Here is a 16,024-nt window from a genome sequence, read left to right as displayed (position 1 = left end):
TTGAATAAAATCTAAAAATGAAATGAGGGTAGAAGGTAAATGATGATAAAACAGCATTTTAATTAAGAAAAAATGTGAAAAGATTAGCATATCATAAAAATGTGAAAATTGCGCATGTTTGCCTATGAATCTTAATATCGCGCTTTCACAAGATACATTTGTCACAAAGTGTTTTACAAAACATTTCAGTTATATGACTTATTTTTCAAAGTTTTAATTCAAAAGAAAAAAACGAATGTAAACAGATTACCGGTACCTAAATTATTTGTATATATTCACGTTTTTTAATTTGCCATATTTTAAATGTGCTTTTGTGAAAAAATTATTCAAACTAAAAACAATGTAAATGAAATATGAGCATGACATTCTGACGATATTGTATTTTACTCATTACATTTTCATTTCAATTGAAGGGGACACAGAGGTTATTTAAAAAAAACTTGTTTTATTGGCATGGAATCATTTGTATTCACATTTGAATCGTGTCTTCCCCACTATTGCACCTTGCCCACATCCATTGGACAAATTACTTTTTTGTTGTTTTTTTGGACAAGCAAAAAAAGGAATGTACAAAAAAGAACAACTCTTGTCCAGGCCTCCATTAAGAGTCAACAGCAGCTTTGGATCAAAACATTTGATCAAGATGTTATCGCTTGTCTGTCAAACGACAAACTAAGGGGGGTGGACAAACTCAACAAAACTTCTGTAAAAGGGACATGGGCCAACTTCATTGGAGAGAGCGAGAAAGACAGACAGATTGGTTGTCGTTAGCCCGCTAGTTTAATTGGCTACAACTTAATTTCACAATGCCAATGAGGGAAGAAAAAAAACTAAAATATCCTTGTTGAAAATTCAGCTTTTAAATTGACGTCTATGTTAGATGGTCAGCCGTGACGCTAACCCGCAAAGGTTGAACGCGGCAACCAGACTTTTCTTGTTTGTTGAATTTGTTGTTTTGCCAAAACGATCAAATACGACATGGGCAGCCAACCTACGAGGCTGACGTAAAATAGTTTCTAATCAGATCATACTTGATCGCTTTTTCCATTTCATTTGGAGTTATAATCAACCAATTAAAAAGAAAACCCTTAAAATATGTATGTCGAGTACATTCTTTCAATAATAAAATCATTCCATCACGTTAATTATAATTTGATTATAACCAACCAGTTATTTTATAAAAACTAATTTTGAAAAATGTGGAAAGTTGTCTATTTTACTACTTTTGAGATAGCTAGCTAACTAGCTAGCCGTACGAAAAATTATTTTCATTCTTATTGCAACTACACGGTTTAAGACAAATGTTGAAAAATTGTCAAAAGCAATGAGGTCTATTTGAAAAGGAATAATTGTAATTAATCCATCCATTTTCCGAACCGCTTGATCCTCACTAGGGTCGCGGGGGGTGCTGGAGCCTATCCCAGCCGTCTTCGGGCAGTAGGCGGGGACACCCTGAATCAGTTGCCAGCCAATCGCAGGGCACACAGAGACAAACAACCATTCACGCCCACACTCACACCTAGGGACAATTTAGAGCGTCCAATCAGCCTGCCATGCATGTTTTTGGAATGTGGGAGGAAACCGGAGCACCCGGGGAAAACCCACGCAGGCCCGGGGAGAATCCAATTTCACAAAATTATTTTTGTTTTTTTTTAACCAACTACAGGGTGTGCATTGCTTTTTTTTTTCAACGAGCAGGACCGCACGTCAACAGTTTGCCCACCCCAGCGAGAACGTTTTGACAAGGGAATCATTCAAGTGTAGGACAGGAAGGATGACGTCACCGCGCGATCACTCGATCGGGATTCATAAGGGACGGAAAATCCCCACGTGGTGATTCCGGAGCGAGGAGCTGAATAGTCAGGGTATGAGCGCCTCTCCTTCGTCGGCCCAGAGCATGTCCAGCGTGTCGGCCTGCCGCTGTTCTCGCTGGTGGATGCGTCTCAGGCGTAGGATGTAAAGCAAAATGGCCAACACCACCACCAGCAGGCACAGCGAGAACAGGTGGTGGTTGTAAACGAAAGAAGAACGCAGCCAGTTGGGGTGGCTCTGGCGCAACGCCTCCTGCTGGAGGTCCCTAAACATGACACGACAGAGGGGAGAGCCCGGTCACAGGACTGATGGGATGTTTTGAAAATTCTTCCCCCCGGAGCCAGTTTCTCTTGAGTAACCAGAAATTTGGCAGACTTATTGAATAGGAGTAGACCCACGCAAAAGTCTCAAGAAGGCATCGGTGGACAGACACGGGAAGTCGACCATTTTTGTATTTATTCTCCGAGGGCCCTTCAGGGTGGCGCTTTCCAAACGTTTTGTGTACCTGAGTGGCAGGAATCGCGTCTTGTACAAGATGGCTCCCAGCGTCCACTGCACTTCCTTGTCGTAGACCAGCTGCGCCGTCCTCAGACCGCGGTAGTCGCTGGGGAAGTGGAAGCCGGCGTGCAGAACCTGGAACATCCACGCTGACTTGAAGCACTGATACCTAAAGGAGACAAAAAGAAAGCAGAGAACAGGTCTGATTTTCTTTTCTTATGCGACTGTCCACAGGTTGCTTTACTAAGTGATGACAGGAGCTCTTGTCTTTTTTTTCTCGGTTATTCACTTTTGCTTTTTTTATTTATTTTTTTTTTTTAACTCATTCACTCCCAAAGACGTTTTTAAACGTCTTTTCAGACTTGGTCCAGAATTGGCTGGTACTGAATGAGTTAAGCCAATCCGCCCCCAGCTTCCAAAAGATGCTGCGATTTGCTGCTCCTTTTTGCTTTGTCTTTTCTCTGTGTTGGGTTCCGACATGTATGGAAGGATTGTCTTCCAAAATTGCTACTTTGCTCCTCCTTTCTCGGTTGTCTTTCCCAAGGTAAAGGAAAAGGAAAAGACCAAGTACTTGAGTCTGTCGATGTCGGCCTGCTGGGAGAAGAGCTTCTTGTCCAGGCGCTGTTTCAATGTCGGCCACTTGGTGGCGCAGAATTCCTACATTGCCAAGACAAAGAAAATCCATATACAGGTACTTGAGGACACATTTTCTTTTCATCATTTTTTTCAAAATAAGATGGCGTGTCGTTACCGTGGCGGCCTTTGAGTATTTGTCGCTGTCGTACTCTCCGCCGATGCGCAGCAGGTCCTCCATGCAGTAGTAAAACTCGGAGAAGCCGTAGAACTCGCTGTTGCTGAAGTTGATGGGTGCCTCAAAACACAAACGATAATTCCGACTACAACTTTCATCCTGCCCAAAACTGATATTTTGACATCGTTTGGTTCAGTGTTGACATTTTGATACTGTACCATAACCCTACCGCACACTGCCGTCTCCCATTTTCCATCCAGCCGGCAGCCGGGGGAAAAAAAATAAATAAAATTGCGGTATGCGCGGTACCTGGTAGATGCCGCCTGCAGTCATGGTGCCGTTGTGGAGGCCCAGGAAGGGTTGCACGGCGTCCAGGCAGCGGGCCCAGTCTCCCTGGCCTCTCAGGTGCACGGTGCGGTTGTCTCGGACCACCGTGTGCGGCAGGGCCAGGGGCAGGCAGGGGTCCAGGTAGGGTTTGTCCTCGCTCAGGCCCGTCCCAGCATTCAGCAACCTGGACCACCGACGGCACGCAGGCGCTCTTACCGGCAAATTAATGCAAAATGTGCGGATCGCGACGGACGACGGGTTTTGCGGTGGACAATCGATCGGAGGGCGGGAAAATGCTGATGATACGTTAACGGTTCGGATTTCACGGATTCTGAAGGCCCTGGCCACATCAGATTGGCATCAGATGTTTGGAGAGAAAAAAAAATCCAAATCAGATTTTTCTGAACTCAAATCAAACTCCATTTTTTTGGGGTGATTTAAAAACCCGAGAATGAATTATGAGGCCGATATCACCCCCGCCCTCTGGCGGCGTCACATCACGAGCACCTGTTGTTCTCCAGTGTTGTGTTGAGGATGCGCTGGTCGTAGCGCTGGCGGGCCATGTTGCCGCCAAAGCCCAGGAAGGTGGTGACGTAGACGCGGTACACGTGCTGCGTGTGCTCCACGTCGCAGCCCAGGTTGAACTCGGCCAAGACGCTCTTGCCCGCCTCCTCCTGAAGCACCAAAGCCAGCGTTAAGCGGCTTCGCCGCATTTTCCTCAGCAGTTTTAACCTAGTTGTGTCATTTAGTACTCGTTTTTTTTTTTGCGCTAAAGTTGTTCGCTAGCTGGTTACAGTCGTTAAAGTCATTAGCAGGGTGCAGTGGTGAAATTAGTTGAGTGCAGTCATTGGTTGGTATGTTTCTATTTTGCTATTTAGTCAGAGGTAGTAGTTCAGATTTGTCACATTAATAGTTTGGCACGGTCGTTTGGTGGTCAGGTACCGTAGTTACTTCATTCCTTCACGGCGGTAGTTTGTTCAGGTAGTTCGACGTAGCGAAAGTATTTAGTTTGTAGCTTAGTAACAGCAGATCGTAAGTTAGTCAGTAATTAGCAGCGACGACGGTGTCGCTCTGACCTCTTGCGGAGAGCTGAAGGTGATGGCGCCAGGCACCTCGTAGGCGATCTGCAGAGAAGCTCCGCCCATGTCCATGATGCCCACAGTGCGGCGGCGGCTGATAGGCCGCTGGTGCTGCGAGCCGGTGGTCACCTCCACCGTGCTGTCCTCTGTGCAGCACAAAAGGACGCCGAGGTTAGCTTGAAGCCTTGCGAGGCGTACGTTAGCTTGCGCGGCGTCCTCACCATCGTCGGCGTGGTCGAAGCGGCCCAAAACGAAGTTGATGCCGATCCACGCGTAAACGCCTTTGGACGGACACAAAAATGCTATTGAACTCTCCCGCCTATTTGCTAAATGTTAAAACCATGATGAGATATGCGAATAGGTCGACTATTTGTAATTCAAACCGTTCGCTGCTTTTGTGATCTTTCTGAAACACCCTGAAATGCCACAAGATGGCGCCAAAGCCTTGTCTAATAGAAAAACAGCGCTTGGGTGATGCCCCAAAAGGTTTATAATTGCTTACATATTCCACAAGGTGGCACCGAAGCATTACTTTTCTGTAAGACAAGTCTTCGGGCCATCTTGTGGCATTTTACTGCATTGCAACCCCCCCCCCCCCAAAAAAAAACTGCAACTACAATAAGTTATAATAAGTTAAATAATGAGAGATGCGTTCCCAGCAAAAATATATCCACCACCCCCATGCCCCCACTCAAAATTTTTTTTTGTTTTTTCGAAAATCACCTTCTTGCTTCCCAGAGATGACCTCAGCGTGAGAGCGGGAAAACAGAAAGTCAAAGTCCAGAGGGACGTCGCTCACCAGGTCGTCCAAGATGGCCACTTGCTGGCTGCACCGAAACCAAGTCAAAATACACGATACTTTATTAATAGCTTACTTGCCGTGAGTAGTTCGTTACGGTAGTTAGAGTAGTATGTTGGTTAGTTACGCTAGCTGGTACTTTGCGGGCTTGCTAGCTACAGCGATTGCTTGACTACAGGAGATAATATCGGATCTTATCGGTTGAAGTCATTGGGAGATTACGGTGAGAGAGTTCCAAACAAAATACCTTTCGGGTAGCAGCCTCATGCCCGCCGTGCAGAGGATGTAGAGCGGAGTCTCCTTGTGTTTGTTCTGGGGCACGTGGGCGGCGGCAAAGCCGAGCAGAGGATACAGGTAGTCGCTGGCGCTCGTCGGAGACGTCGCCAGCGAGGAAATACCTGAAAGTGAAAACATCTGATCATTGTCTGAACTGTACCGTCCGTCTGTGTAGTCAATACATACACGGACGGGCCTGAAAGGGGGATTTATTTATATTTATTTGTGCCAACGCTATTCAAAAAGGTGCAGAATACGAATCCCGCAGATTAATCCGTTTACATCCATCTCAGCAGGCCGTCATTGGAGCCTCACACCGCCCTCTACTGTCAACTAAAATTGGCCTCAAAGTGCCCCGAGGCTCACGTCGCGAACATCACGACGCCAAACCCGGAAAATAAGGTGAGCTGCGACACGGCCTGGGTGACTCTTGCCTAACTTTAACGAAGCTCCTCCCCTCACTTCAACATGGAACCAGTAAATTTCGGCAACAAACCGAGATATTGCTGGAGAATATTTCCATGATTTCCTACGGTGCGTTAAAATAAATAAATAAAAATACTGACCCGGTTTAATCTTCTTGACGACAGGCTGCCGGTCAAGGTCCCTCATCTGTCGTATGTCGAGCAGCGTGTGAGGGTTTCCGTTGTGTGGGGGCCAGTAGTACACGAAAACGCGAGAGCCGCTACTACCGCAGTCCACGACCACGCCGTAGTTGAGGCCCGCGTCCCGCACGTCAGTGGCTTCCATGGACTCGGCGCTGGAGAGGTACCTGGAAGCAACCCGGGCGGGCGTTGGTCATCAAATTGACGCCGCTGTGCCTCTACGGTAGAAACCGTGCGAATAAAAACACCTGCACTTCTTTTCACAAGTGTTTGTTTGCTTACACCAAGGACAAGCCTTGCATGAACCAGATGAACACGTGTCCACTCACTTGCTGAAGTGAGTCCCATGTGGTCTGCGGGTGGCCCACAGGAGCCTCTGGTGGGTGCCCAGGAGGAGCAGGACTGAGGCGGCCAGCAGCAGCAACAGCAGGAGCTTCTGCCTGGGGGCTACGCCGCAGTACCAGGACGCTGGCAGGAACCACAACGTGATCCTGGACACACACGCAACACTTATGGACCTTTGAGAAAAATACCGGACGTGCGACATCCTGGTGGAAAGAAAGATCTTAACCGCAGCCGTAAGGGCCAACACGCGGCGATAAGCGATGGAGAAGTGTTACCGTGCCATATGTCCACCACGCCGGCTTGTTGAAGCGCACAGTCGTCACCTCATGGTCGCTGAGGCTCCCACCCACAACTCTGACCTGTGTTGAAAACGTTTCAATACCAGAACAGTCTAAATGTTCCCTTGCAGTCTTCCTTACAGTTACAAACACGAGTGCGACCCTATCGCGTGGTTTGTGTTATACTTTAATGGCCTCGTGAGTTCAAGGAGTTAATTAATTAGTCACAGCAGTTAGAGGTGAGCTACAGTTGTTAGTTTAATAGATCGTCAAACTTATTAGTTGTTTCAAGTATCGACTTTATTAGTCAGTCACGGGAGGAGGGTTAAGTGCAGTAGTCGGGCAGATTATTCAATTGGTTAGTTCCAATCGGTCGTTTATTAGTTTGTCAATTACAGTGGTTAAGCTGCAGTGCATTGTCATCAAGGTTAGTTGGCAAGTTCGAGTTGATCGTGTATCAATGTAATGTATTATGAATTTACATATTAATGACTGAACGGGCGTGCTCTTTCGAACAGCTTGTTGGTTGTTTGACAGGCTGTAAAATAATAATAATTAAACTCTCCAGTTGGCGTTAGTGGCCTAGCTTTTCTATTTCTGTTCAGAAAAAAAAGACACAACTCGCCAAAAGATGCCCCAGCTGAGCTGCGCGTCCAGAACTGGAACTTGGCATTTCAGTAACCCATATGGCGTTGCATGTCGTCATTTAAACCTACCGTATGAAGCCGCTCCTCGGCTGTGGCGAAACAGTCCGACACTCGTTGTTCCTCCGACAGAAAAATGTGACCAACAAATAAGTGAATCGACTGAAACAATTGTATGACACTCGTTGTGATCGACAAAGAACACCGTCTATACAAGAATCCGAATGTTCTACTTCCGGTCGGCACGACTAATTACGTCACAGGAAACGTAGTTGAGTTTGAGAGCTGCATTCAAGTGCCGTAGGAAAAACGGCTAATACATTGAGGAATGTCAAATTACGTGTAATACTTTTGATTGTACATATTCTCGACCACTACCTCTCAAATGGGGGAACGTGTAGCCCTGGGTCTACGTGACGGCACTTGGGGGGGGGGGGTCGTGACATTTCAAATGTCATTTAAATCGTCGTATCGAGGATATTTTTATTTTTCGTTTCCACTCGTTTAAAATTAAGTTAGTAATTTCTTCTTGAGAACATATCCGTACTATGATCCTATGACGCGTTGTGTTGCTGATAATTATTTTTATGTGCACAAATTTTCATCTAAATTTAAGTTAATTCATTATTTATTTGTAACAGTCTTTTAACGTATTTCCAAATACTGCAGTCCAATAGATACCACTACAAATCGAGTTTCAAAGTTTAATCAATAAAAAACTGTTGGCACAGCACTGTGTTTAAACTTTAAAGTATTGGGGTTTTTTCCATTCCAAAATGCTTTTCGTTGATGAGGGGATACTTGGATGAAAAAATCGTATGATACATTGAAAAAAAATACGGTCCGGTTTGGGCGTAAATTTCAAAATTGACTTTACATTGTGTTCTTCACCTGAAGCAAACCCCAAAAAGCCATGAATTGAGGTGCACGAAAAGAGTTCATATGTCTCAATGTATTATTTTTATGTTCACGTACTTTGTTTTAAGGGAGTGCAAATCGCAACCCAAGTCTGAGTTCATACATTCACTATCAGGTGTTTTATACCAGCAGTCATAAAATACGATTACGAACACAGCCAGGTGGCGTCGAATTATCGGCATTGCTCCACGACCGGCATAAAAATGTAATGATGAGTTCATTGGAGAGGGGATTTTGTTCGGACCGCCTTTGTTGAAGAACGCGCACTGGCCAATGAAAAGGGCTGTAAGTGAATGGGTGTCTTCTCATCCAATCACTTGCTACACACTATTTGACGTCATCATACGTCTCGCCCAGTCGTTTGCTAACGTTTCCTGGAAGCTCCACTTCAGATGAGCGACCCGCCAAGTGACAACCTGGCTATCAGCGACGGCGGTGCGTCGTGGTCCCAAGAAAGCAAGACCGGTGGGCTTCTTTTTCAATCCCCCAACCAAATGGAAGGTGGCGGCTTCGTGTCCCGGCGAACGCCGCCGGACACGCCATGTGTCGACAACCGGGTTGCAGGAGCGGCAACCGGGACCGGCGTTCGATGGTTTGGCGGCAGACTACTGAGCACCAAGGGAGGATTCGTCGGTGGTTTACCCTCGAGGGTGTCAGGAGAGCAGGACCTTTCTCCGGTGTTGTACCGAGCCACCGCGGAGTGCTCGACCGAGGCAGACGTGGACTACGAGGGGCTACCCCAGGGAGCCACCACCGGTACCCACATGCTGGCCGGAGCCGTGGCTGGAATCATGGAGCACTGCCTTATGTACCCCATCGATTGTGTGAAGGTATTATGCCACACAGCCGCACAGTTTCCACAACTTGCTCATTTTATGTTCAAGTTTCACTAGATTTCACCGAAATGCGTGTTGCGTAAAGCGGGTAAGCCCCGACGTTTCCTGAGCTCGACTGACTACAAGCTAACAGGCTTGCAACTAACCTTGCTGTCCGCGATGTCAGTTTACCGGCATTTAGCTGTGGAGAAACAATGTTCCAGCGGTCACAAGTGCAAATTCAGATTTTGAATATGCCGATTAATGAAATTCCCCTTGTCGTGTAAAATTTAATAAACAAAGCAGACAATTACTCCTTGTGGCGTGTTGGACTGTCGTGTTACAAAAGTGGACTAGCGTGCGTCCATTGTCGGACACTTCAAATTCACCTTCCTTTTCTGTACTTTTTTTCGCCCATTTTCCTGTTTAGTAATGTAGCCACATATGAAATTAACCCCATCGCAGCACTTAGTATTACCGTCACATAAACCGCCGTGAGGTTCGCTGTACTTTGGAATGAGAATCATTTTAAACTGCAAATTAGTCCGTTTTAGTTTGATTTAAATTATACGTTTGGGGTGGGAATAAGACGCGTGAGGGAAGTCTTGCCAATTTCAAATTGCGATCGTTGGTATGATATGGTAACTTAAAAGTTTACGTAACCACTAACCTTGGCGTGTGTGTTTGAACTTTTGAAGTTTCGGGAAGAAGATAAACTTTTGATTCACCTTTTACAATCTACGATGATCAACCCATAAAAGTCAAGTTGCTAGCTATCAGGTCATAGCTAGCAACTTTAATTTTCCAGGTTCTCGTTTTTGCAGTGCGTATTTTGCCGAGACCTGCAACTCGCCGCCGAGCCTCAATTTGCCGGTCGAAGCTACTACCGGTATGTTGACAATTTCTTAGGAAGTTGTAAACGAGACATTTTATTTAGTGTATTTATTGAATAATTGTTGAACAATATCGACGCAGTTTATGAAACAGAAATAATTGGCAAAATGATGAAGGCCCCACAAAAATAAATGTTCTGGCAAGAATTCATCATCATAATATTAATAAGCAAACCTTTATTCTTCTCACAAAGGAGAAATTCCCAGATTACAGCAGCAAATCTATGAAAGGAAGAAAGTAGAAGAACAAAAAGTACACGGACTGCTTTAAAGGCAGCCACTAATAATAAAGAGGTACAAATAATCACAAAAATGAGCTTGGGGGCAGAATTAAGTTCAGGAGTTGCGCACACACGTGTGTGTGTGTGTTGTTTTGTTTGTTTGTTGTTGTTTTTTTTTACACAAAGTTGCGGTAATATGATCTGCAAACAAGAAGTTACTGGACTGATGTTGCCCAAACGGCCACAGCTGGACTTGAGACCCGGCTGATGTGGAAGCCACGGCAGCCGACGCATCATGCCATAATCACCCGTTCACGTCCAAAATACTTTAATCACGGTAAAATAGCAGCCCCTGAATTTATCGCTGCGTCAATTGGCTAATCAACGCGAGCAGGACGGTTGCTGGTCACGACAAAATAGAACAATACAGTGAGTTATCTGAATGATGACATGAACTTGCTCTTTTGTCACACCAAAGACTAACCAAGAGCTTTTAGACTCTGTAAACTGGCACAAAGGCAAAATTAGCCCATTAAAAAAGAGAAATGATTCAGATTTGATTGTTGCTTCTGTGCCGGTTCAATTGAAAAGGAAAGGAAAATGGCATGTGTGTTGTCCACGAGCTGTTTGGAGTAGCTCATTAATAACGATACTCATTAAAATGAAATAAAAACATATTGGAGACTGTAAAGCTGACTCGTACCTCATAGAATACCACAACAATTATGAGATACCGTGAACGTCAACGCGACTGGTGGCTGCGATCCTTCGTCCAGAGTCAAACAAGGAAGTGGTTAAAATGTTTTTTGCCCGGGCACTGAGTCATCAGCCCGACTTTCCAACCTGAAGAATGCCTTTGCAAATTTCCTCGGTGCTGAAGTTACCTTGCGAGATGTGTTGTGATTTGTATCTTGTTCCCATAAACGTGGCACGGCCGATCAACCTTTTCACCAGTTTCACTTGGGGAAAAACAAAAACAAACAAACATGCGTGCATGTCATTTGTCACCAACGTAACGCGGTTTCGAAGACGGAATGGAAATGGCTCAAATGACAGTTTCAGCCGTCTTCTCTGCCGCCGTCATTTGAGTATGTCACGTGCTGCCTGAAAAGATGCCCAGTGAGGTCAATTGCTTGGAAGGGAGTTTAAGATGAAGATATCCTTTATTTGTCCCACACTGGGAAAATTTACAGTCTACAGCAGCAAGATTGTGGGTAGAAAGAAGAAAATTTTGTTGCAGCGCTTGCCGTTGGCGCGGATCTCTTTTCTTTTTGAAACTCAATTAAATAACGCACTGTTCTCTGAGCAGACTGAGGGCTCATTTCCCAATTGTGCCATGAATAAAAGTTGATTCTTTTCCTTCCGAGAGCACCGTGGCGCTGCACTTGGCAGGATGGTTGATCACCATTTAGGGGAAGAAAAAAAAATGGAGCACATTCAGGATGACTGGACACATTCCACCTTAGGTCTCAGTCTTTTCCCTCCCCAGAGGCACAGAGTGTGAGTTTCCACAGAGACATCGAGGACGTTTACATCCGTGGCCGCAACTGCCGATTGAAATGTTTGAGCATTGCGTAATTTTCTGGACAGAAGAACAAAAGTTCCCTGTTGACAGACTGCTGAGAACCGTCCGTGTGTCGACGAAGCCGAATCATTATCAGTTTTCCTTCGTCAACTCGTCGGGTGTCATTGTTATCGATTCAAATAATGATCACTATCTAATCACAGAATACTTGATAGAAACTCCATGTGCCGCACGTTTACCTTAGTTTTACCATTACCTCCAAGAGGCATTGGGTAGTAACCTTTAAATAGGGGTGTCAAACGCATTTTTGTCGTGGGCCACATTTTAGTTACCGTTTCCCTTGGAGGGCCATTATGACTGAAACCATATTAAAAAAAAGTCAATCATAACAGTTTATTCAACTATTGTTCTCTGTAATGAGGGGTTTGATCACAAGAAAATGCTTACACTATGTCTCTAATTTATTAAATTAAGAATTTTAAATGCTGGTAGAGATTTTAGCAAGCATCACGGAAGTGGACATGTTTGATTTGCTTTCGCGGGCCACATAAAATGATGTGGCAGGCCAGGCCTGGCCCCCGGGCCTTGAGTTTGACACCTGTGCTTTAAAGCGTGCACAGCATCTGAGGACGATGGTGTGTTCTTGCCCATATTTGGAAATGCTAGCGTAGCGGCTTAGCAGGAAGTAAGCACGTTTTTCCCGCGTGTTGGCCCGTTGCTGTTAGCGCTCTGAAATCGCTCCGCCAGCCTTCCGACGTCACTGCAGAGCTGCTCTCAAGTTGAATATTTTTCTTCCCCTCGGGTGGTGTCTCATTTGTGAAAGCATCGCTCATAATTGATCAAATTGTCTTTCCCCCGCACTAGACTCGCATGCAGAGCTTGCGGCCCGAGCCGAAGGCGCGCTACCGCAACGTGGTGGACGCCCTGCGACAGATCGTGCGCACGGAGGGCCTCTGGCGACCGATCCGCGGCATCAACGTGCTGGCGATGGCCGCCGGTCCCGCCCACGCGCTCTACTTCGCCTCCTACGAGCGCATCAAGTTCACGCTGAGCAACGCCATCCACCCCGGCGCCAACAGCCACTTTGCCAACGGTCAGTGTTGCAGTGTGTGAGTGTGTCCCCTGTTCGTCTTTGTGCGTGTTAGCGTGCGTGTGATTGTAATGTGTGATTTTGTGCAGGGGTTGCCGGCTCCGTGGCCACTGTCATCCATGACGCCGTAATGAACCCAGCTGAAGGTAATTTACACGCACACATACGGTGAAATTGGAACCGGTGAATGTACTTTTTCCTACCGATGTAAATTATCGGGGCGGACCGATTAATCGGCTCCTATGAGGTCTTTTTAAAATAAAAGTCGGCAGAAGTTGTAAAAAAAAATTTTCAATGCATGTATTTGTACATGAAAATTCCTCTCTATTGGGAAGACCCACAATATTTTTTGTAAGCATTAAAGGACATGAGGAAAGTTTACTTACTTATATATATATATATATATACTGTATATGCAGGTATATTTTTTTTTTTATTTAAAAAGGGAAAAACACCCTTATTTCTGCCCAATTTCAGAATCGTCCAACAACAACAAAAAAATATTTGTTGAACCATCCATCCATCCATTTTCTGATCTGCTTTATCTTCACAAGGGGGGTGGGGTGTGCTGGAGCCTATCCCAGCCATCTTCGGGCAGTAGGCGGGGGACACGGTGAACCGGTTGTTCACCAATCGAGACGAACAACCATCCACGCTCACACCTCGAGAAAATTTGGAGTGTTCAATCAGCCTGCCATGCATATTTTTGGAATGTGGGAGGAAACCGGAGTACCCGGAGGAAAAATCACGCAGGCCCGGGGAGAACATGCAAATTCCACACACAGGAAGGCCGGTGCCGGGATCGAACTCACGGCCTCTGCACTGTGAGGTCGACGCACTAACCACTGGACACCGGGCCGCCGATTTGTTGAACCATAGTCAAATTGTAAGCGATTCGAATTGCTGATTTAATGGGCACGTTTCCATCCTGTTTGTCTGACAGTGGTGAAGCAGCGCATCCAGATGTTCGGCTCGCCATACCGCGGCGTGCTGGACTGCGTGGGCACCACGCTGCGGCAGGAGGGTCCGGCGGCCTTCTACCGCAGCTACACCACGCAGCTGACCATGAACGCGCCCTTCCAGGCGCTCCACTTTATGACCTACGAGTACCTGCAGGAGGTGCTCAACCCGCACAGACACTACCATCCCACCTCGCACATGCTGTCCGGGGCGCTGGCCGGCGCGTTGGCCGCCGCCGCCACCACGCCGCTCGACGTCTGCAAGACGCTGCTCAACACGCAGGAGGCGGCGGTCGCGCACGTCCTCCAGGCGGACGTGGGCGGCGCGCCAGCTGTGCGTCACATCTCCGGGCTGGGCGAGGCCTTTCGGACGGTTTACCGCGCGGGCGGCGCAGCGGCCTTCTTCAAAGGTGTGCAGGCCCGCGTCATTTACCAGATGCCCTCCACTGCCATCAGTTGGTCCGTCTACGAGTTCTTCAAGTACGTCATCACCAAGCGACAGCACGAGAGGCGCCTACGGGGGGACGTCGGCAAGTGAGCCGGTCGCAAGCGCAAGAAGAATGTTTGGATGAAAAGGGCCTCCTTCTGTTGAAAGAGTTGGCCAGCAGATGGCGACAAACACGAATCATGTTGTGGCACTCACGAGCTGTGAAGTGCGAGCTGTCAGCAAAATAATTTATTCTTAATCGATTTTACTGAAATTTTCCAATGGTAATCTACTAAAGATTCAGTCTTGCTACATTTAAAAAAAAAAGCGACAGCAAACATGCTACTGTTAGCTTGAATTTTAATTTATTTGATTAATATCACTATTGAATTCCATCAACAATATTAATTAAAAACACAAGCATCCAGGATTTTTATTTCTCCCTTCACAAATTAGCATTCCCCATCGCCTGTTTTGCATTTCATTGAATCTTCCGTGTCATCGTTTATCAAAACGTAACTCCTCAAATTCAGACATAATGCATTATGCCCGCTTCTAACCGATTGGTCGGCTTTGTGTTGAGTTTGGGAAATTGCTCCTTGAGACTTTTTGTTCAGTTCTGTTATGTGAGACATGTCCTCCCGAGTTCATGTTGCTAAATGAAAGTGGCTACGGGATCCTTTTTATTTTTTTCATGAAAATTCTTGAAGGATTCTAGACTTTGACACTACTTTCCTCCTGCATTCTGAAAAACGCTTTGTAAATTACCGTTACCCGTCTTTCAGGTGTCCTTGAGACGTTATTACTTTGACCTTCTAAATTAAAGTAGCTCATGTTTTATTGACATCTCTTGCGAACCGCCAAATAGGACTCCAGGTGTCAGGCTTGCCTTCAGCTAGTCGCTTCAAATCCAAATGCACACGGTAAACTGCTCCTCATGGAAGCCATACAAGCAGTCTTTATATTGTATTAAATTATGTTTGTATGTATTTGTGTGTGAATATACTCATACCTACATACATACGTGTATTAGCATCAAGCTAACATGCCATTTCCTGGGGCTGCGCTCCGGGAAGATTTTGTTCTACTTTGAAAACCAAAGAGAACGACAACAACAGTGTGCGAGAGATAACTCTACTGTGTGGAAGGAAAACAAAATCGACTTCAGATCTATTTTTGTTTGCTTGTTAATAAAGTGGCAAAAGGCAGCTCCTCGCAGAAGCAGGGTCTTCTCTTGGCGGTGCATTGAAACAAACCAACGCTAGTCCACGTCTGTTTTTTCCCCCTTCTACAGTGATATTTTGCGGTTCGTTTATCACGTATTCTTCCAATCATTGAAAAGGCAAAAGGTCCGCGAGAGGCGGCTAAAGTCAGCAAAATAACAGTGAGTCACATAGAGCAAAATATACAGTATTAAATGTATATGTTTACTGTAATTTGTTATTCAAACACTAACCGAATTTATACATGTTTAAATATATTGGCATATAGCATTATAACATAGCATTAAGTAATGTTAATTTACTTCTACATGCATGTATACCATTAATTTGGCCTTATAAATACTTTTTATACTCATACACATGTACAGATACATATTCCGCGGGTGTTCACTACCTCGCCGACTTTCGTTTTTCGCGGGTGATTTCGGTCCCCATTCACCGCGAGAAACGAGGGATTACTGTACTTTGTCCGCTTTGTCACCCTTTCAATGTATTTTCTGTTTATAGCAGAGATGTTGAAATGCAAGCCCAGAAAGTGA

General features: G+C 45.7%; 2 protein-coding genes across 2 annotated transcripts; one reads left to right on the top strand and one right to left on the bottom strand.

Annotated features, from left to right (window-relative positions):
* Positions 1 to 425: 425 nt before the first annotated feature.
* On the bottom strand, positions 426 to 7,647 carry LOC147199762 (ectonucleoside triphosphate diphosphohydrolase 7-like). The gene is made up of 14 exons (XM_086120901.1): positions 7,487 to 7,647; positions 6,768 to 6,851; positions 6,477 to 6,638; positions 6,109 to 6,314; positions 5,514 to 5,664; positions 5,191 to 5,294; positions 4,689 to 4,748; positions 4,465 to 4,613; positions 3,896 to 4,062; positions 3,371 to 3,572; positions 3,062 to 3,181; positions 2,882 to 2,967; positions 2,318 to 2,479; positions 426 to 2,077 (listed from the first exon to the last, which is right to left on the bottom strand). The coding sequence occupies exons 2-14, from the start codon at positions 6,773 to 6,775 to the stop codon at positions 1,861 to 1,863; spliced, it is 1,794 nt and encodes a 597-aa protein (XP_085977027.1). The 5' UTR covers positions 6,776 to 6,851; positions 7,487 to 7,647; the 3' UTR covers positions 426 to 1,860.
* A 1,087-nt stretch (positions 7,648 to 8,734) lies between these two features.
* Positions 8,735 to 15,517, top strand: LOC147199761 (mitoferrin-2-like). Its single transcript, XM_086121122.1, has 4 exons — positions 8,735 to 9,162; positions 12,651 to 12,879; positions 12,966 to 13,022; positions 13,820 to 15,517. The coding sequence occupies exons 1-4, from the start codon at positions 8,827 to 8,829 to the stop codon at positions 14,371 to 14,373; spliced, it is 1,176 nt and encodes a 391-aa protein (XP_085977248.1). The 5' UTR covers positions 8,735 to 8,826; the 3' UTR covers positions 14,374 to 15,517.
* The last annotated feature ends 507 nt before the right edge of the window (positions 15,518 to 16,024 follow it).

The sequence above is a fragment of the Hippocampus guttulatus genome, chromosome 9 (genome assembly GCF_054856545.1).
Source record: "Hippocampus guttulatus isolate MCC_2025c chromosome 9, RoL_Hgut_1.0, whole genome shotgun sequence".
Taxonomy (NCBI): Eukaryota; Metazoa; Chordata; class Actinopteri; order Syngnathiformes; family Syngnathidae; genus Hippocampus; species Hippocampus guttulatus.
This window is presented reverse-complemented; position numbering and strand designations above follow the sequence as displayed.

What these genes read in the sequence shown, in the direction of transcription:
- LOC147199762 (XM_086120901.1), bottom strand. An exon ending in CATGGGACTCACTTCAGCAA is followed by an intron (nt 6,315 to 6,476) that starts GTGAGTGGACAC and finishes GGTTGCTTCCAG; the next exon opens with GTACCTCTCCAGCGCCGAGT. An exon ending in CGTCAAGAAGATTAAACCGG is followed by an intron (nt 5,665 to 6,108) that starts GTCAGTATTTTT and finishes TTTCACTTTCAG; the next exon opens with GTATTTCCTCGCTGGCGACG.
- LOC147199761 (XM_086121122.1), top strand. Translation starts at nt 8,827, where the DNA reads ATGGAAGGTGGCGGCTTCGTGTCCCGGCGAACGCCGCCGGACACGCCA. An exon ending in ACCCCATCGATTGTGTGAAG is followed by an intron (nt 9,163 to 12,650) that starts GTATTATGCCAC and finishes CCCCCGCACTAG; the next exon opens with ACTCGCATGCAGAGCTTGCG. An exon ending in CGTAATGAACCCAGCTGAAG is followed by an intron (nt 13,023 to 13,819) that starts GTAATTTACACG and finishes TTTGTCTGACAG; the next exon opens with TGGTGAAGCAGCGCATCCAG.